At 47.9% G+C, this 21,185-nt stretch overlaps 1 protein-coding gene and 1 pseudogene across 2 annotated transcripts in view; one reads left to right on the forward strand and one right to left on the reverse strand.

The window, feature by feature from the left end:
• On the reverse strand, nt 1–503 carry LOC113219854 (annotated as a pseudogene). Its single transcript, XR_003306836.1, has one exon. The product of XR_003306836.1 is annotated as a 60S ribosomal protein L32 pseudogene (transcript).
• The window catches only part of LOC111529498 (FERM domain-containing protein 5), a 337,786-nt gene that overhangs the window by 305,717 nt on the left and 10,884 nt on the right, over nt 1–21,185 (forward strand). The window contains exons 5-8 of the mRNA XM_026447888.2: nt 2,446–2,543; nt 6,204–6,327; nt 9,888–9,975; nt 19,991–20,079. Coding sequence (XP_026303673.1) covers nt 2,446–2,543; nt 6,204–6,327; nt 9,888–9,975; nt 19,991–20,079 — 399 coding nt within the window. The remainder of the gene's footprint in view (nt 1–2,445; nt 2,544–6,203; nt 6,328–9,887; nt 9,976–19,990; nt 20,080–21,185) is intronic.

The raw sequence follows: 21,185 nt of genomic DNA on the forward strand, positions 1-21,185 counted from the left end.
TTTTTTTTTTTTTTTTTTTTTTTTTTTTGCAGTTTTTACATTTATTTAAACAGAAAACGTGCACACGAGCTGTCTACTCATTTTCTTCACTGCGCAGCCTGGCATTGGGGTTGGTGACTCTGATGGCCAGCTGGGCAGCTCTTTCCACGATGGCTTTGCGGTTCTTGGAGGAAACATTGTGAGCAATCTCGGCACAGTAAGATTTGTTGTACATCAGCAGCACTTCCAGCTCCTTGACGTTGTGGACCAGGAACTTCCGGAATCCACTGGGCAGCATGTGCTTTGTTTTTTTGTTGCTCCCATAACCAATGTTGGGCATCAAGATCTGGCCCTTGAATCTTCTACGAACCCTGTTGTCAATGCCTCTGGGTTTCCGCCAGTTACCCTTAATTTTGACATGTCGGTCTGACTGGTGCCGGATAAACTTCTTGGTTCTTTTTTTGACGATCTTGGGCTTCACAAGGGGTCTGAGGGCGGCCATGATGCCGAGGAGGAGATGGCTGCCACCTTACTTGGAGAACTTTTATGTCTAGCTAGAGGATCATAAATACACCAGTTAGCACCCTGTGTCTAGCTTAGGGTTTGTAAATACACCAATCAGTACTCTGTATCTTGCTAACCTAGTGGGGACTTGGAGAACTTTTCCCTCTAGCACTATGTGTCTAGCTCAAGGTTTGTAAACGCACCAATCAGCATGCTGTCAAAACGGACCAATCGGCTCTCTGTAAAATAGATCAATCAGCTCTCTGTAAAATGGACCAATCAGCAGACTGTGGGACCAATCAGCAGACGGTGGGGTCAGATAAGGGAATAAAAGCAGGCTGCCTGAGCCAGCAGCGGCAAGTGGCTGCGTCCGGTTTCACACCGAGGAAGCTATGTTCTTTTGCTCTTTGCATTAAATCTGGCTGCTGCTCACTCTTTGGGTCCATGCTGCCTTTATGAATTATAACACTCACCGCGAAAGTCTGCAGCTTCACTCCTGAAGCCACCGAGACCACCAACCCATCAGAAGGAAGAAGCTCCAGACAAATCTGAAGGTCTGAAGGAACAAACTGGGGACAGACCATCTTTAAGAACTGTAACGCTCACCGTGAGAGTCCGCAGCTTCATTCTTGAAGTCAGCGAGACCAAGAACCCACCAATTCCGGACACACAAGGAGGACAGAATATCATAGTGATGAAGAGCCAAGTTCAGGGGTCTCACAGTGCTGAAGTTGAATCCTGGCTCTTCCACTTAGTTGTATATCCATGAGAAAATCTCTAAAGCCTCAGCTTCTCTATCTGGAATAATGGGGATAATGTACCTATCTCAAAGTGTTACGTGAGCATTAAATAAGATATTGCATGTAAAGTGTGTAACAGCTGGACTGGCAGATCGTAAGTCCTCAATACATGTCAGCTACTGTTTGCTCTTGTTTTTGATATCCTGCTTTCACCTGAGGCAACAGCTTTTTGTATTTAAAGAGGTGCTGGTCCCAGGTTTCTGCTTCGTTTGTATGCTTCCTTCACCGGTGCCCCTTGTTGCATCTTTTTTGAGACCGGGTCTCTCCGATTGCCCAGGCTAGAGTGCAGTGGCACAATCTTGGCTCAGTCTTCTTTTTTTAATTGTTTTGTTTTGTTTTGTTTTTTGAGACAGTCTCACTCTGTCCTCCAGGCTGGAGTGCAGTGGTGTGATCTCAGCTCACTGCAAGCTCCGCCTTCTGGGTTCAGGCCATTCTCCTGCCTCAGCCTCCCGAGTAGCTGGGTCTATAGGCACCTGCCACCACGCCCGGCTAATTTTTTATATATTTTAGTAGAGACTGGGTTTCACTGGTTAGCCAGGATGGTCTTGATCTCCTGACCTCGTGATCTGCCCGCCTCGGCCTCCCAAGGTGCTGGGATTACAGGTGTGACCCACCGCGCCTGGCCGACTTAGTCTTCTTACACTTTATTCCATTTCAAAGGTCTGGTTGACCTTGGTAACTGCAGGCTGTTTCCACATATGGACAGATTCTCTTGGCAAGTTGAGACTGAACTCTTCCTGGGCTAGTTCCTTCACCAGCCGTTCTACTTAAGAAGGAACATCAGCCAGCATCCAAGGCAGATAAGGGCCCAGTTTGCCAGTCTCTGATGGCATAGTTTTCTTTTTCGGCACCGGACCAACTGGGGCTGGCTCCTTCCAAGCCCAGCACTGGGGGTGATGCTTTTACCAGGAAACAGCCATTTCTGTTTTGAGCTACAGGAGGAAACTGACATATTTTGAACTGAACCTCAAGTCAGTTTAGGGCAAAGTACTTGAGTTTCCAGGGGAATGGAGAATGTATTTGTTCTACAATATGTTTTAAGATTTTTTTTAATGTAGTAAAAGTATTCTGACAAAGATTTTGATAGGCTTACATCACATATTTCTATCTTTAAAGCAATCAAAGAAATCTTTTTATAGTTCATTCTCTGTTTTCTCTCCAGGTATTTAGTCTTCCTCCAGATCAAAAGGGATCTCTACCACGGCCGACTCCTCTGTAAAACATCGGATGCTGCCTTGTTAGCAGCTTACATCCTTCAAGGTAATGACTTTTGACAGGATAATTTTGCTTTTCATGCCAAGCACTGATTACATTATTTTCAGTTACCACTGATGACTCCTTCTTGAATCTAAACAGTATCTAGGCCAGTTGCTGTGGCTCACGCTTGTAATCCTAGCACTTTGGGAGGCTGAGGTGGGCAGATCACCTGAGGTTAGGAGTTCAAGACCAGCCTGGCCAACATGGTGAAACCCCATCTCTACAAAAAATACAAAAGTTAGCCAGTGTGGTGGCACACACCTGTAGTCCCAGCTACTTGGGGGGCTGAGGTGCAAGAATTGCTTGAACCCAGGAGGTGGCGGTTGCAGTTAGCCAAGATCACACCACTGCACTCCAGCCTGGGTAACAGACCAAGACTCCATCTCCAAATAAATAAATACATAAACAAACAAACATCTAACTTGAAACAGAGTTCAAGTTAGAGGGGTTTTTTGTAGTTTTTTGTTTTGTTTTGTTTTGTTTTTTGAGACAGAGTCTCGCAGTGTCGCCTAGTCTGGAGTGCAGAGGTGTGATCTCGGCTCACTGCAACCTCCACCCCGCAGGTTCAAGCTGTTCTCCTGTCTCAGCCTCCTGAGTAGCTGGGACTACAGGTGCATGCCACCATGCCTGGCTAATTTTTTTTTTGTTTTTTGTTTTTAGTAGAGACGGAGTTTCACCATGTTGGCCAGGCTGGTCTCGAACCCCTGACCTCAGGTGATCCACCTGCCTAAGCCTCCCGAAGTGCTGGTATTACAGGTGTGAGCTGCCACACCCAGTCAAGTTAGAGGATTTTGCTTGGATTTCCTAGAGCCAGAAAACACTGAACGCTCAACCCTAAACTGTGCCTGAGTTCTTAGTACCAGTCCCTTAAAGTCATTCTGACTCTGTTTTAGGGATTTGCCCTGGGCCCCTGGTTGCGAAAGTCCCTGAGACTCTGGAGCGTAATTAGGCTTGATTTTTTTCCCATCCTCTTAGGCAAATCTCCAAGATAAGAAGCATCTTAGAATTCTAGTATCTATTTCAGAAACCTTTTAGTTCAGTGTGCTCAAAGTTGAAAGTGTTTCCAAGTAACAAGCACATTTCCTAACAGGCTAATAAGTAAGAGTTGAGGCTTACGCAGCTGATGCCCAGATTGGCTTTTTTTGCAAAACAGTAGGAGACATACGCACTCTTCATACACATCCCCTTCTGAGATGCAGACACATTTAAGTGCCACTTCCTAGATTTCTCTTAGTCCCTAGGCCTGAAACTGCCATTACTACTGGATCATTTTGGACCATAGCACTAAAATGATGAAGTTTCCCCCAAAGAATCTGAACTCTTAATTGGAAATCCCAGAAGCAACTTTGTGCAGAGAACTTGGAAAGTGCTTGCCAATAAGAAACTAAAGTCGTTCTGGCACTAGAAATATCACTGCTGGCTGCCTGTGTTAAGAATGTAAAATTTAGCCCATTGCCACTTTGACTTCTGAGACTCTTGTTTTTAAAATCATCTACATGGGGAATCCAGAGCAGGTACTTAATAATTTTAAGATACCCAAAGATGCCCCTTTGATATATATATATATATATATATATTTTTTTATTTTTTTTTTTTTTTTTTTTTTTTTTGACAGGATCTGGCTCTGTCCCCTAGGCCAGAGTGCAGTGGCGTAATCTCGGCTTACTGCAACCTCCACCTCCTGGGCTCAAGTGATCCTCCCCCCTCAACCTCCCAAGTAGCTGGAACCACAAGTATGCACCATCACGCCCAACTAAATTTTTAATTTTTTTGTAGAGATGGGGTTTCGCCACATTGCCCAGGCTGATCTCGAACTCCTGAATGCCCCTTTTGTTTTTAAAGAGAAAGCCTGGCCTGACCTAAGTCGAGTCTTAAACTCTAGTCTTTTCTATAGTTTTACCCAATCATTCGTTTTTCTTCAAAAAAGTACTTGATGTCCAACCTTGATGTTTTCCACTTGGAACTTTCTAAATAAAATCAATATAAATGACTCCGGGCCAGGCACAGTGCCTCACAACTGTTACTCCAGCACTTTGGAAGGCTGAGGTGGGAAGATCACTTGAGTCCAGGAGTTTGAGACCAGCCTGGGCAACAGAGTGAAACCCCATCTCTACAAAAAAATTAAAAATTAGGCCTGGCGCAGTGGCTCACGCCTGTAACCCCAGAACTTTGGGAGGCTGAGGCAGGCAGATCACGAGGTCAAGAGATCGAGACCATCCTGGCCATCATGGTGAAACCCCGTCTCTACTAAAAATACAAAAATTAGCTGGGTGTGGTGGCACGCACCTGTAGTCCCAGCTACTCGGGAGGCTGAGGCAGGAAAATAGCTTCAACCTGAGATCGTGCCACTGCACTCCAGCCTGGTGACAGAACGAGACTCTGTCCCAAAAAAAAAAAAAAAAAATTAGCCATGCCTGGGGTGTGCACCTGTAGTCTCAGCTATAGGCTGAGGTGGGCAGATCACTTGAGCCCAGGAGGTCAAGGCTGCAGCAAGCTATGATCATGCCACTGCACTCCAGTCTGGGTGACAGTGAGACCCTGTCTCAAAAGAAAAAAGACTCCAAGGCTCAAGGTCACCCCAGACTTCAGAATTTGGTCTCTTGATAACAGTAGAAGTTCCCAAGTAATTTGGAAGACACAGTGAGTAGGTTTGTAGTGGAAAAGTACAAGCCACAAGTATAATATTCAGCCATGGGAGGAGGGCACGTTTTCCTCTTAATATTTACTTCTCTCTCAAGACTTCACATCTGAAGTGGTTGTGGCTCTCACCTGGGAAGGAAAAAGGGCACCCACAGAGTAGCTGGCCCCTCCTCTTTCTTTTGTCATACCCACCATCCTCCCTGTGGAGAGTTTCACGTGGAAAAAGCTGGATTCTGACCTGGGTGTGGAAAGTACTGTGGGTCTTCTGCCCTCCTACAGTTTACTGCTCTGAGATCTCATCAGGTTGAGAGATAAACTCTCTCTGTGAATAGCTGGAGGAGAAAGGCTCATACCGGGCAGGGACTTGAGAAATGAGCCTTAGAACTTGCTGCTTCTGAACTCAATGATCCTTGCTGGTTACAGCCAGGCTTCCCACTCTGCAGGCCGCTCCAAGGAACCTGGCACCTGGTCAGCCCTTAATGAATATTTATTCAAATTTATTAATTTGATTTGATTTGAACTGAGGGTTGAGTTCTGAATTTGGATCGCAGCTCATTCATCAATTTACTGTGTCCCTGCTAACATCCTCAAACTAGGTTGTAGACCTCTGATCTGGCTGAGGCCCAAGAGGATCTCCCTTTCTGATCAAGCTCACCATTTCCTGTGCTGCACAAAGAGCATTGTTCCTAGACCCTCTTCTCATGGCGGAATGGATGACGACCATAGTGCAGGCCTCTGCTCTTTCATTGTAAATTTGCTTGTGACCTCAGAACACAAGGCCAGCTCTCTGTCTCTCTGCATAGACTTGAACGCCAACCCAATGTGTGCATCTGGGAAAACAAAGGTGGACATGCTCCTGAAGGGCCTGCCCTCTGCCCAGCTGACAGCCGTGCTCAAAATCCACTGTTTCCTGTAAATCTGATGTGTATTTTGGCTTTTGCTCTGTGTGCTAATCTCTTGTTGCTTTGTCAATGATGATTTACCTGTCTCCATCATTGTTTTCTTCCATCTTCCTTTTGAAAGCGGAGATTGGGGATTATGACTCAGGGAAACACCCTGAAGGCTACAGCTCCAAGTTCCAGTTTTTCCCTAAACATTCAGAGAAGCTGGAAAGGAAAATTGCCGAGATTCACAAGACAGAACTCAGGTACGTGGCACTTAGTCAGGCCCAGAACACTGTGGCTTCTTCACAGCCTGAGCACACAGGCTCCACAACGTGTCCTCCGCTCTCGCAGACTGTTTACTGACACAGAGTGATGCTCCCCAGCCTTCCTGACCCCAGGATGTACCATTGTCAGTGATACACTGACAGCACAAGTCACAGCACAAGCCCTGTGGGCTCCCTCTCCAAGAAGAGCGATATAGGCTGAAGCTTTAAAGACAAGGGAGAATTGTGTTATAGGGGAAACAGAGAGGGGCTGGCCTTTGAAAGGCATTTACCTCACTAAGGTATTTAATGAAGATACAGAGGAAAGCATGAACTGGGGAAAAGGAAAAGATAAACACAAAGGAAACTGCATAAGAGAAAAAAGATGAAAGAAAAAGTCTGGGTGCGGTGGCTCATGGCTGTAATCCCAGCACTTTGAGAGGTTGAGGCAGGTGGATCACCTGAGGCCGGGAATTCAAGACCAGCCTGGCCAACATGGTGAAAACCCATCTCTACTAAAAATACAAAAATTAGCTGGGCATGATGGCAGGTGCCTGTAATCCCACCTACTCCGGAGGCTGAGGTGGGAGAATCGCTTGAACCCGGGAGGCAGAGGTTGCAGTGAGCTGAGGTTGCACCACTGCACTCCAGCCTGGGTGACAGAGCGAGACTCCATCTCAAAAAAAAAAAAAAGAAGAAGAAAGGAAAAGGAGAGGTTGAGTGAGGATGTGAAAAAGGGCAGGCCTCTGCTGTCAGTCTGTGACAGTGTGACAGGTGGCTTCTCAGCGGAGGATGGAGCTGATTCATAAATGCTGAGGGTGCCTTGGGAGCGCTCTGGTTCAGGACTATGTCCTCAGCCCCGCCTAACTCAGGCCCCCCACCATACCCTACCCGGAGTCCCCGACTTTGCACAGAGGGAAGTGGAGGAGACGTGCCTTCAAGGGTGGCGCCTCATCTTTCTCAGCGTCTCTCACTTTGCCCAGAATATGCTGAATACCATAAAACAGCATTAATGCAGTCTTTCACACACATGAAGTAGGATTTTCTACAAAGCCTGATTTTTAAAAGCAGCAATAGGATGTTTGGGCTCCACTTGGTGTACAGCACAGATTCCCCAAACTGACAAACTGAGGAAAAAAGGGATATAGAATGCAGTGTTGGCCAAGCGCAGTGGCTCACACCTGTAATCCCAGCACTTTGGGAGGCGGAGGAGGGCAGATCACCTGAGGCCAGAAGTTCGAGAGACCAGCCTGGGCAACATGGCAGAAACCCTGTCTCTACTAAAAATGAAAGTAAATAAATAAAAAAAGCCAGATGTGGTGGCACACGCTTGTAATACCAGCTACTCAGGAGGCTAAGGCATGAGAATCGCTTGAACTGGGAGGCGGAGGTTGCAGTGAGCTGGAATCATGCCACTGCATGCCAGCTTGGGCCACAGAGCGAGACCCTGTCTCAAAAAAATAAAAATAAAAAAAAGTTATGTTGTCATTATAATACATTACAGCTTTAAAAAAATATTTTAAAAGGTTTGTGTATCTACTATTCTGAGGAAAGACTATGCCTGGCAACAGGGAGCAGAGCTGGATATATCTAATGCTAATACTAAGCTTCAACTTGTTCCTTCCCTAACCACAGGCCCCCAGAAACCCTTCACTCAATGATTTTACCAACAAATATAACCCAAAGCCTCCTTCGCCTTTGTAAACAGACCCCTCTGCCCATGCTCTGTGACAGGAGGGGTTCCTGGACACCCCCCCCCCCCCCCCAGCGGAATGGCAACACCAAACAAATGGAATCTTGCGTGCTTCCCGCCCCTCTCCCTGGGTGTGCCTTCCCGGGTGCAGGACCCCGCGGCTCCTCGAGTCACTCTGTTAGGGAATAGCGACCCCTTGTGGTAAAAATCAGAATAAACACGGGCTTGTGGTGGTGGGGGCAGTGTCCTCAAGGTTCCTTCAAAGAGACCAGGGATGTGCTGGAACTGCTTGAAGGGCTTTAGGAGACATGAGAATAGTAGGGACAGCCCTCCAGAAAGGTGTTCAGAGCAGGGGGTCCCCCAGGAAATGATGCCCGCTTTGAGGACCCTGAAGGTTTGGGCCAACTCCAGGGGTAAATGAAGCCCCCAGGGCCCACTCCCCCTGCAAACAAGGACACTCCCTGGAAAGGGAAGCCGTGCTCTAGCCAGCCCTTTGCTTGCCACACAAATATTTTCCAAACTTACCTTACGTGCCTCAGGTATGCTAGTGGATGCAGAAGTCTTTATTCATAGTAATACCCCTTCCACAGGTACTTCTTCCACAGGTCCTGCCTCGTCTTCATCATGTAAAAATACATCCATGCTTCCTTTATGCAGCGGTGATATGGGCTCTTGAGAGCACAAACTGTATACTGTGTTTCTTCGTATATTTTCCAGCAAGTAGCACGAGACTGGCACATAAAGATGCTGCCTGACTGATGCCTCTCCAGAGGGACACTAGGGAATCCGGCCTGCTTCTCCTTGGGGTCGGCTTATCTTCCTGCCTGGCCATATCACCTGAGGCAAATGATAAGCTTAGAAATGAGCAATGTGCAGTCCTGCCCACCAGCCATCAGAGATGTTGACTTCACAAGCTGCCCGCCCCTCCTCACCAGAGCCAGCCCTGTATCTGTAGAAGTACATCTGCTTTGCAGGGCTCTGGACCCAGGCAAGAGCCTGATGGTGATTCTGCCACTGGGTCTGCAATGAGCCCATCAACACACCTGCTAAAGAGGCAGTGGGAAGGGGTGATGCCAAAGGCCCCTTCAGATGGCCTGGAGCCGGAGCTGATCTCTGCCTTTTTCAGTGTCTGTCTTTCTCATGGTCATCACCCTATGGACAGACAGCTGTTGTGGAGCATGGGACCTCAGTATTGTCTCCTTCTGCCTCTCCTCACCCTACTTTCCTGTGTTTCCTTTTGGCAAAGGAAAAGGGCTGGGTGGCACCAGCCAGCTATATGAGCCCCTTCTTTATATTTCAGTCTAGATCAGATCACATATGAGAAGCCTATGATCTGCCTCCAGCCTACAGATGTATTTTGTTTTACCCCATAGTATTTTAAATTGTGAAATACCACAGAAAAATCAGTATCCTTTTTTTTTTTTTTTTTTTTTTTTTTTTTGAGACAGGGTCTAATTCTGTCACTCAGGGTAGAGTACAGGGCTGTGACCATAGCTCACTGTAACCTTGCACTCCTGGGCTCAAGCGATCCTCCCACTCCCACCTCAGCCTCCCAAGTAGTGGGCCCTGCATTCTCAGTAATGGGAATCTCAGAGCTAAGGTGCTGCTGGCACAGCCCCCACCCCTCCCCATTGTTCACACTCAGCCCAAGTAATTCATTATGTAGCCTGCCTCACTCTGAAAACGTTTGAAGACAGTCAGAGACTCTAGCAGGAGTCTCTGAAGTTGGTCCTAGAACCAAGCAGGGAGCACACCCTAGAAACATTGAGATGTGTGGCTCACCCTGAGCACGTCTTCATAGAGAGTTACCCCAGAGGAACCTGTGGGAACAAGACACCTTGAAACCATCTCATTTTCTTTATTCCAGTGGTCAAACACCAGCAACATCAGAGCTGAACTTCTTAAGAAAAGCACAGACATTGGAAACATATGGAGTGGATCCTCACCCATGTAAGGTAAGACCCCCTGGTTGAAGACTCTGTGACCTTTCCTCCTCTAGAAGGTGTCAGGAGCAAGGGCCCCCATGCCTGCGCTCGGAGGCCCCCTTCCACGTTTACATGGCTGGCACTTTCAGTGAGATATCAGAGAAAATGCCTCCTTTGAAAACTCCTCTGGATCCCATGCTGCATAATTTTGTGGTGCCACATCAATGTCAGAGGAACCGAGGCAAAGTCAATCTAAATAACAAATCCAAAGCTAGTGGGTAATTTGGTAGAAATGAAGAGAGAAGGGATGTGGAAGGCCCCCCACAGGGAACGATCAGAGGCGGCGCAGTGACTGCCCACCCTTTCCTGACCTGTAATCTAGTTTCTTTCCAAGAGTGGGTTTTATTGACTGCAGTGGCATAAGTCACTGCACAGAACTGCAGTGGAGTCACGTTTAATTCCATTATGCGCCTGTGAGGGATAGACGGGAACCAGCCAGGGAGGCTGCCCAGAGAAAACCTCTGTAATTACTCATACACATCTGGCATTTTGGAGATGAGCGGGGGCAGCCAGTCGCTGCCAAGGCCTGCGCAGACCCGTGGCCCCTTCCGGTCTCTCTCTGAGGCTGTGGCCCTTCATGTCACCTCCTGTCCCTGTTGCTTTGACACTGCTGGTCTCTACCTCAGTTTCTCCACATTTCTGCCTCTCTCTTTCCATTACTGGAGTGTGTCCAGTATCACCAGTAAAACCAACTGTCAAGCTGATCTGAAGGAAACAGTATCAGTCAGGAACAGGGAGACATCAGTGTTTTCCTCCTAACTGGAGAGGGGATACTAAGTTTCAAGCAAAAATTAAAAGAATAGTCCATTAGTTTCCTAGGGCTGCTGTAACAAGTGTCACAGACTGGGTGGCTTAAAGAACAGAAGTTTCTTGTCTCACAGATCTGGAGGCTGCAGGTCTGAGATGATAAGGTGTCAGCAGGGTGGGTTCCTCCTGTGGGCTTTGAGAGAAGGATCCTTTCCAGGCCCCTCTCCTTGGCCTGTGGATGGCTGTCATCGGCCTGTGTCTTCACGCTGTCTTCTCTCTGTACATGTCTCTGTCCAGATTTCTCCAAAGACACCAGTCATATTGGGTTAGGGCCTACCCTGACAACCTCAGTTTAACTTAATTACCTCTATAAAGATCCTGTCTCCAAAGAAGGTCACATTCTGAGGTACTGGGGGTTACGATGTCAACATATGAATTTTTGAGGGCACAGTGTATAGCCCATAACAAACAGGAATGCCGAGCGTGGTGGCTCACGCCTATAATCCAGCACTTTGGGAAGCCAAGATGGGCTGATCACGAGGTCAGGAGTTCAAGACCAGCCTGGACAACATGGTGAAACCCTGTCTCTACTAAAAATATAAAAATTAGCAGGGCATGGTGGCACATGACTGTAATCCCAGCTACTCAGGAGGCTGAAGCAGGAGAATCGCATGAACTCAGGAAGTAGAGGTGGCAGTGAGCTGAGATTGCACCATTGCACTCTAGCCTGGGTGACAGAGCGAGAGTCTGTATAAAAAAGAAAACAAAACAGGAATGAACAGGCACAGTGACACAGGGACGGAGCAGTGTCCTTTCGTCCCTTGGTGAGGAGATGGTGATTTATTCTTGCCTAGGAGTTATGAACCTTGAGAACATCCTGCCATTCAGAAACCCTGGTCATCTTCCCCACCCCACAGTTCCCGATCCACTAGCACAGCCTGCTGCAAAGTAACCCCTGTGTTCTTGGGCCACACTGTCAGAAAACACATTCGTGCCTGTTATACCAGAGAATCGACATTTGGATATTTACACATTAGCAAAACTTCCTAAACAATGTCCTCTGTGTAACAGATGCAGTTTAAACCCCTCCATAAATTGCTCCGATACTGTTCGCGGGGCACCCACACAGGAGTGAAGAGAGCTTTGGATAAGCTGGCCCTGGGCTCCAGTTCTCATCCCCTGTTGACTGGGGCCTTTGGGAGCTTCTCTGAGCCTCACTTGAAAGTACACAGTATGTGTTCAATAACTGTGCTCCCTGAACTGCTGAGTCACTCCAGGACCTTAAAGACAGCTGCCTGAAGATATGGTCATCAGAAGGGGCCAGGTTACCTCTGCATTTGACTCCAAACCTGCCCAGTCCCCTTGAGGCCACACATAGCATCCACCTCTTCAGAGATGGGTCCCTGAGCAGGGTTGAAAAGACATAGAGATGGGCAGACAGCGAGCCCGAGGACTACACTGACTAAAGGGGGAAAAGGGATTCTCCACCGTTGCCCATGGGAGTCTGGAAGCTGTAGTGGCAGCCAGCCTGGTTTCCAACCCAAATACACAGGCACCCCAGGACTGTGAGACTCCTGTCTCAGCCTTGTCTTGGGTGAGTTTGTCCATCATTGGATGCAGAGAGGCTGAAGAGGCTGCAGGGAGGAACCAGCATTCATACCAGGCACTGTTGCGGCCCAGTTACATATGTCACGCCCTCTCAGTCCCACAGCATCAACTCCTGGAAAGGAAGAGGGAGGGAGGGAAGAAGAGATGTTTGTAGCATGCCTCCCATGGCAGCCTCAGTGGAGTCTTTTCACATTATTTTCTCATTTAATCCTCACACCAGCTCTGGAAGGTAGATGTTATTCTCCTTGTTTTGTAGATAAGAAGACTGGCATTCCAGGAGGCCAAAGTTCACCAGCCCTGAGCAGTAGAGCAAGAATTTGAACTCAAGTTACTACCCATTGTTATGTACCCTATGGAAGAACAGAAACCCCCAGGAGACTTCTGCTGGGGGAAGGTGGGAGTGCTCAGGTCTCTTGTTCCTGAGCCCTGTGCCTGTTCCTCACCCAGGGCCATGCCAGGGCCCTATTGCAGACCCCACACAAAGCCCCTCAGCTCCTCTCATTAGGCTCTGACCATGACTCCTCAGCTCTCCCAGCAAAGAGAACAGTTCAGGGGCCTTTACTCTTGTTATTAAGTAGAGTCGCTTGAGTGATATGCTATCAAGTGCTCGCCTTAATGCTGCTACAAGAAGAGCTGAAATAACCTGGCACACTTGGTGTAATAAATACTGATGATTTCTATTAACAGAGAGGCAATTACTGGGCCCAGAGAATCTGGGGCATGCAGCCCTAGGGAGGACAGAAGAAGAGGAATCATTTTGATAATTAAATGAGAGCAGAATAACGCTCTAGCTTAGGCTCTGTCCCCTGGACTGATTAAGAAGCTGCTGTTCTTCCTATGGACACTGATGGTTTCTTTCTGCCCAGAATGTCCTTGTCTGGCCCTGGGACCAGGAAGAGGAGATTCTACAAATGCTGAATGGGACAGCCAGAGAGCCCTATTAGCTAACACCCAAATTCTGAAAGTGCAGGACAAGGCCGTCCTGCATTCTCTGCCTTGACCCTCAGCCCCCAACTCCTGGCAAGAGCCCCAGCAGCCCAAGCCTACAGCTGCTGGGGGAAGAGAATGAAGCAAACCACTGGCAGTCCGTTGCTACATCTGTTCCCTGGCCCTGACAGCACTCCAACTTCAGGAGCCACCATCTGCTCCATCCAGGTAGCCCTGAGACTGGTGGTTTGGCCTGGGTCTCCTGCAGCACTGTACTTTGGCCTCCTGGGCCCAACTTATGGAGATGTCCTGTTAAACCTCATGGAGTAGTTAGGCCTGTTACAGATACCCACTTGTTGTTAAGTCTTGAAGGTACCATTTATTGAGAGTCTGTCTGTGCCAGGCTCATACATTATCTCATTGAATCTTTACAACATGACTGCCAAGAAGATATTCTTGTCCTCATTTGAAGATAAGAATACTAAGCCTCTGAAGATGCAGACGAGAAGTGGTATGAGGGACATAAGTCCCCTCTAAGGGGCCAACTAACATGTCCAAAGGTACTGGGTAATACAGTACTGAGACTGGAACCCAGGGTTATCTGAGTCTCAATGCTGGGCTTTTTCAATTACTATTCATGGTCTTCCTTCTGGAGAGATGGAATTTAGGAACTAAGCACAACTTATTGCCAATTCTGACACAGAAAGGACACTGATCTACAAGAATATTGATATCATCTCTCTTAGTCCATTTTCACACTGCTGTAAAGAACTACCTGAGACTGAGTAATTCATAAAGAAAAGAGGTTTAATTGACTTATAACTCCGCATGGCTGGGGAGGCCTCAGGAAACTTACAATCATAGTGGAAGGGGAAGCAAGGCATGTCTTGTATGGCAGCAGAAAAGAGAGGACGCCGGGGAAATGCCACACTTTTAAACCATCAGATCTTGTGAGAACTCCCTCACTATCATGAGAACAGCATGGGGAAACTGCCCCCATGGTCCAGTCACCTCCCACCAGGCCCCTCTCCTGTCACGTGGGGATTAAAATTCCACATCAAATTTGGGTAGGGACACAGAGCCAAACCATATCACCATCCTATAAAAATTTAATGTAAGTTCACTAGTGTCTTTATGTCTGCTCTGTATAGACCGGGATAAAATTGATTTCAACAGGATCTAGGTTAGATCAACCACAAAAATAAAATTACACTGTCCCTTTGCCGTTAAAGTGGAATCATTACTTTCATAATCCAGCCACTGAGCCAGCTGTCTAAAGAAGAACCCCTTCCCCCATCTTGACAAGTTTCTCCTCACTTTTTTTTCTTTTTTTTTTTTTTTTTTTTTTGAGATGGAGTGTCACTCTTTTTGCCCAGGCTGGAGTGCAATGGCCTGACCTTGGCTCACTGCAACCTCTGCCTCCCAGGTTCAAGTGATTCTCCTGCCTCAGCCTCCCAAGTAGCTGAGATTACAGGTGCGTGCTACCACGCCCAGCTAATTTTGTATTTTTAGTAGAAATGGGATTTTACTACGTTGGCCAGGCTTGTCTCAAACTCCTGACCTCAGGTGATCTGCCCTCCTTGGCCTCCCAAAGTGCTGGGATTACAGGCATGAGCCACCATGCCTGGCACCCTTCACTTCTGAGAAACAGAACAAGAAGGATCAATGATGGCTCTCCCACCCTTGGGTGGGCCCCTCTTGGCTGTGCGGCAGGTAGGATGTTAGATTTACTGCTGAAATGAAGAACTTCACCAAAGGCACCTGGTGCAGTTTCCACCAGGAATTCTCTTTCTGAGCTGTCATGGAGTAACACCAAGTCTCTTACAGGGTGCCTCCTCCTCCTCTTCTTCATTTCCATTCTAGTTTACGGTGGCCAAGTTTAAGTGTAGTATATTCAGACTAGGTGATTTTCATGACTGACTTCAGTGTCCAACTGTGAGCTCTTTCAGAAATGGGCATAGGTATCTGGTAGAGCATGTGGAATCATCTTCCAGAGGGTTTTATAAGAAATAGTGGCTTCATTCATCAAAATTGAATTAGTTTGAGTCATGCCCCAGAGAGGGGACAGGATGACCCTAGAGGCCTAAAAACCAAGAAGGCGTTGCCTACTCAGTCATACCCAGTGTGTCCTCTAGGGTGGCAGGAGACAGATGGCTACTTTGAATCCGGAAGTGGAACCGGTGGGGACTAGAAATGGTGGCCAGATGTTCCTGCTTCTGCACCAGTCAGTGCTTTGATTTCCAAAAATCCTTTCCTGGGCAGAGTGATCATCTTAGGGTGAACTTTGCTGGTGTTGACCGACACAGGTCAAGTTTGATGGCGAGGGCCATGTAAACACATGAATGACAAGGAATGCATGTTCATCCCCTCTCCAAGAGAATACCGTTGGCCACGTCCTAGCAGTAAGATATTTGATCTATCTCCCTAAAATCAGATGGAAGTAGTATTTCTCCAGGTATACATTATTGTCCTCATTTTACAAATGAGGAAACTGAGGTTTGGAGAAGTAAAGTCACAGCAAAGAAGAAGCAGAGCTGGGATCCTAAACTGAGACAGAAGCTCTTTTCACAAGGATGAGAAATTGAAAACAATTTTTTAACCTCACCACTGAAGAAGTGAACTAGATTATTTCGACTATTACCTGCTGCAGAGTGTAGTTGGCAATATCCACAGCATAGCTATCAGGACCCTAGTTTGTATTCCACCTCCCGACTCTGTTAATGGCTCAGTCCTGTGGGCACTGATTTCATAGGGATGGGAAGGGGACAGGGAAGAAGGAGAGTTCAGCTTCATAAAATGGGAGATCTGAAGAACAGGCGACTGTTGACTCCACTTCTCACCTTGTCCTCATTCCCTCCTCTTTTTATCATGCAACTTGTTATTTTACGCACAAACTCCAAGGACAGGCTCCCAACAAGAATGACAAGTCAGATAGAAGAAAGTGGAGAAGTTCCAGGGAAGGTGTCAGAGTGGCTGCCTGCTTATATTTTTATGCCAGCACAGATGTGAGATTTCTCACTGTAATTCAAGTCCCTTCCACACTGATTGCTGAGCCTCATGTGCCAGAGGCAAGTTGCAAACATCCCAGCTGTCACCTGCCCCTGTGGACACCAGGTGCCAGGGTCTTGCAGTGGCCTTCATCTGCATCTATTGCATTTGAAGCAGTTTGGAGAACTGCTCTCTTCCTATGGGAACAATTGGGATTGTTCAAGGTGCTATTATTGCTTATGAAATGATGTGGCATCTCATTGGGGTTTATTCCCAGCTCTCTGCTCCAAAGCAGCCAGTCTGGTTAGGAGAGGCTGTGCTTCTCTAACTCTAATACCTGCCTTCACTCAGAGGCCAGCTCTGAGGTATCTGCAGGATGCAGGGCAACCTGGCCAGCACCGCCCATCTTGTGGGACTGCATCTTCCCTTTGCTCTGGCCTGAGGGACACAGGTCACTGAGAGGACTCTGGTGGATCTCTGACTGTCGTGGCCTCTGTTCCCTTCCCATTTTCACTTCAGATTCATGGATCACCCCACTATTCCATGGTCCCCTAACAGTGAATTACTTCTACTTTTTTCATTCTAACCTCCCACTTTTTGTTTCCTAACTAGCAAAATTTAAATCTGTCAACATCAGGAAAAATGGTAAAATGTTAGATTTCTTTTAAAAAAGGATTTGTATTAAGTTCAACAAACTCAGCTAACTAGTAGCAGGTATAATAATATTAATAACAAACACATGCCAGGCGTGGTGGCTCATGTCTGTAATGCCAGCACTTTGGGAGGCTGAGGTGGGCAGATCACTTGAGCCCAGGAGTTCAAGACCCACCTGGGCAACATGGTGAGACCTTGTGTCTAAAACAAACAAAAAAACATGGCCACTAGCATTTGTGGGGTGCCTCCTAAACATAACCTATGAGGTAGGTAATATGATCAACCCTCATTCTAAAACAAGGAGTCTGACCATGGAGAAACTAAGGACCTGGCCACAGTCACACAGTGAGTGGCAGAGCCGGAGCTGGACCTGAGCGGTTTGACCCAGAGCCCGCCCCACTGTGGTTCTAGTGGTGGTGCTCTTCTGCCTGTCACTGCCCATATGAGCCAGAGTGAAAGAAGCAGAGGGGGGCCCTCTGTTGCCTCCCTCCCCTGCCTTCCCCCCACCTCCCTTCCCTACTTCTTTCCCTGTTATTTCAAACTGTCCAGTAGCCTCCTGCAGGCCCAAGGCTTCATTTCCATCCCTCCACCTCTCCTTTGTAGGTCTTTCCTCTATCTCAGCAAGCATTATGACCCCCTCCGTGCCTCTGCCCCACCTCTGCTCCCCTCTCATTTTTACGCACATACAGACATTCCCCACTGCAGCCAGACTGGCCCCTCTGACCCACCCCACTGTCTCACACCTTCATTTGCTCAAAATTTTCTGCAGGCCCTTTCTACACCACCTTTCACACAATAAGGTCTCCACTCCCAGTCTCTGTCTTTCTAAGCCTGCAGTTGTAGGACTTCCCTGGGTCCTGCTTACACAGTGAGCAGAAGAGGCAGAACAGGCAGGCTGCCTCCCTCCCCCACTTCTCCCAGTCATTCTCCCCTCAAGGCCACCCTTCCCTGACCCATACCTCTGCCAAGCCTGCCACGTTAGCCCTGGTGCCTCCTGGCAGGAACAGTGTTTGTGTGCAGTGCCTGGTACTCAGATATTAATAACCACCACCAGGCACTGATGACAAGCAGGAGGAAATCCAGCCCTGTGGCTTCACAGTGTCTGCATTCCAGTTATTTTTAAACAGCTTTTTGCTGTGCCCATGACATTGTGCTTGTAGCCAAGTGTCTGGATCATGACAGACCCTAAGGAAAGGACAATAACATTACATTAATTGCAAGTGTTTGCCAAACATATACTTAGTTTATTCCCTGGACCCAGATGCTCATACTTGTAACCCTGACTCTGAGAGAGAGTTTTAAGGCAGAACTGGACTGCTTCTTGAGGCAGGACTCATGAGGCCCTGCAGAGGCCCCACTGTTCTTAGGACCAATCAGGCAGAGAATCTGTGCCAGAGAGGCGAGCCCTGAACGTGGAGAGGCCAGGAGAGCCAAACCCCAGGCCGACCTGGCCTGGCAGCCTCAGCCCCGACACCCATGCCTCACGCTCAGTGACTCACGCCCTGACTCCATGGCACCACTTGAGCTGTGTGGCCCAGAAGACTCTCCCGCAGGCATATTTGACCAGCATCACGGCATAAGTTTCTGGTCACCTCAACACATTTACACCCTCTCCATTGCCATTCATGCAGCCTGACGCCCCTGTCACAAAGGAAGTCCCTCTGGGAGGGCAAAATCCTCCACCCAGCCTAGTCCTCACTCCGATGTGAGGAAGTGAGACCTGCAGCTTCTGCTCCATCCCCTCCCCACTGTGTTTAACAGAGCCTCAAGCCTGGTGTTTACCCACTGAGGGTGCCAGTGACCAGGAGGCCCTCTCTGTTGGTTCAGGCACCTCAGGGCTGATGGCAACTGTTCTATTTTGCCAGTTGCTTCTTATTTTTTTCTTCAGCTAAACTTTCCTGAGGGGCCCAGTGTTATAGGACTGTTATGAACATAGATAACAACTCCCCCACTCTTTAATAACAGCCTTTTAAGATATAATTCACGTATCATAAAACGTTTTTGTTTTTTGTTTGTTTTGTTCTTTTCAGATGGAGTCTCACTCTGTTGCCCAGGCTGGAGTGTACTGCTGCAATCTTGGCTCACTGCAACCTCCACCTCCTGGGTTCAAGCAATTCTCTTGTCTCAGCCTCCTGAGTAGCTGGGATTACAGGTGCCCGCCACCACGCCTGGCTAATTTTTGTCTTTTTAGTAGAGACGGAGTTTCACCATGCTGGCCAGGCCGATCTCAAACTCCTGACCTCAGGTGATCCACCCGCCTTAGCCTCCCAAAGCGCTGGGATTATAGGCATGAGCCACCGCATCTGGCCAAATGTGCCCTTTTAAAGTGTACAATTCAGTGGTTTTTAGTATATTCGCAGAGTTAAAAGATCACAACCTGATTTTTTGTGACTGGCTTCTTTCACTTGGCACAGTGCTTCCAAGGTTCACCTGTGTTGTAGCATCTGTCCGTACTTCATTCCTTTTTACTGGTGAATGAGATTCTACTGTATCATAATATACTACTTGTTTGTTCATGTATCAGTTAATGGAAACTTTACACTGGAAGATGGATCGGGTTGTTTCTGCTGTTTAGCTCTTAACACATATTGCTGCTATTAACATACATGCAACAGTTTCTGTGTGGACATGCATTTTTAATTCTCTGAGCACATACTGAGGAGTGGAATTGCTGGGTCATGTGGTAACTCGATTTTTAACAATTTAAATGACTTTCAAACTCTCTCAAAGTGACTGTAGCATTTTACAACCCCATCAGCAATGCATGAGGTGTTGCCATTCTCTTTGGATGTTCACAGCAACCTTCTCAGGTTGGTATCATTATAATCTACAACTTACAGATCAGGACACTGAGGCTCAGCAGGTAACTTGCTTGTAGTCGTGTGACTGGCAGGTGGCAAGGCTGAGACTCAAACTATGGTCTTGTGATTCCAGAGGACATGCTTTTCCCTCTGTGACCTACTGCCAAGTATTAACCCCGCATCACCTGTGAACAGCTGTGTTTCTTACCCTTTGACCTCTGTGCCTGCATCACCCGATGAGAAGTCTTTCTGTGTTGCAGGACGTGTCAGGAAATGCTGCATTTCTGGCCTTCACTCCTTTTGGGTTTGTTGTTCTTCAAGGAAACAAGAGGGTCCACTTCATTAAATGGTGAGCATCTTCATTTCCAAAATAGGCTCTTTGTATCTCACCAGCTGGGGAGGGGCGATGGTTCCCATGTCCTTTGTCCGTGATTGGGCAGTTCTGGTTCAGAGCCCTCTCCAAAGCCTTGTGTTGATAGTGTGGTAACTGATGCAGGGAGTGGCCTCTTCCTAGGGATCCTGTTCTTCCAAAGGGGTGTCCCTGAGAGCCAGCAGCCTCTCCAGAAAGGAAAAGGGATACAATGGTTTGATTTCTGGGGAGGGTGAGAGGCCTGGGGCTGGAGCCAGTGTAAGTGGAGCCAAGTTCCTGTGAGAACTGAGTCCTTGGGGCCGTCACCCACTGAGGGTCGTAATCAGCCCTGTTGAGCCGGCTGTTCTGGAGCATCTCTGTGGATGGCTTAGTGCCCTTCCCTGCTCTACTAACAAGGGAGGGGCTCACAGACAGTGACATCTGGGGCAGATATAAGTCCCCTGTTACTTCGGCAAAACACCCTCCTCAGACCAGCCCTCACTGTGGGCATTGTGTCTGCAAAAGCTCAGTTGCTGCTGTCTCACTCCTATCCCTCTTGGGCATTTTAAGTGTCCTCAGCCTCCAGGAGTCACATTCCCACTCTTCCTTCCTTCCCTCCCCTCTCCATTCCCATCTAACAGGCAAGAGCCACTGCCTCAGCTGCAGCTACTCTGAACTGCTTCCTCTCCTGCCCCTCTCTGTTTTGTTTGGGGTCTGTTCTCTGCGTGCCTCTGGGCAGACTGGTTTGTTGATTGACATTTGGTTCTCCTGGAGACCCTTTAGCTGGCCAGTCCATACAAACATCTGTCAGCGTCATCAAAACATTTTGCATATTCTACTAAGCTCCTGTGATTCCTGTACCTTCCTGGGCCTCAGACTGCCAAGTCTAAGCTGACCAGCTCCTCCGAGGGGCTTAGATGAGTGGCTTCCCTTGGTCCAGCAGAGCTCAGTGGGGGGAAGTCTGTTTGGCTTCTTTGTTTTCTCCAGGAGAGCTCATGAGGAATCTTGGGTATAGTTGCTTCCTAGTCAGCGTTCTGCTGGGGACACTGCAGGCCATCTATCCCACTGTGCCCTCTTCAGCTGGGCCACTGAGCTTGTGCTTGAGG

Source organism: Piliocolobus tephrosceles, unplaced genomic scaffold, assembly GCF_002776525.5.
Source record: "Piliocolobus tephrosceles isolate RC106 unplaced genomic scaffold, ASM277652v3 unscaffolded_109, whole genome shotgun sequence".
NCBI classification, from domain to species: Eukaryota; Metazoa; Chordata; class Mammalia; order Primates; family Cercopithecidae; genus Piliocolobus; species Piliocolobus tephrosceles.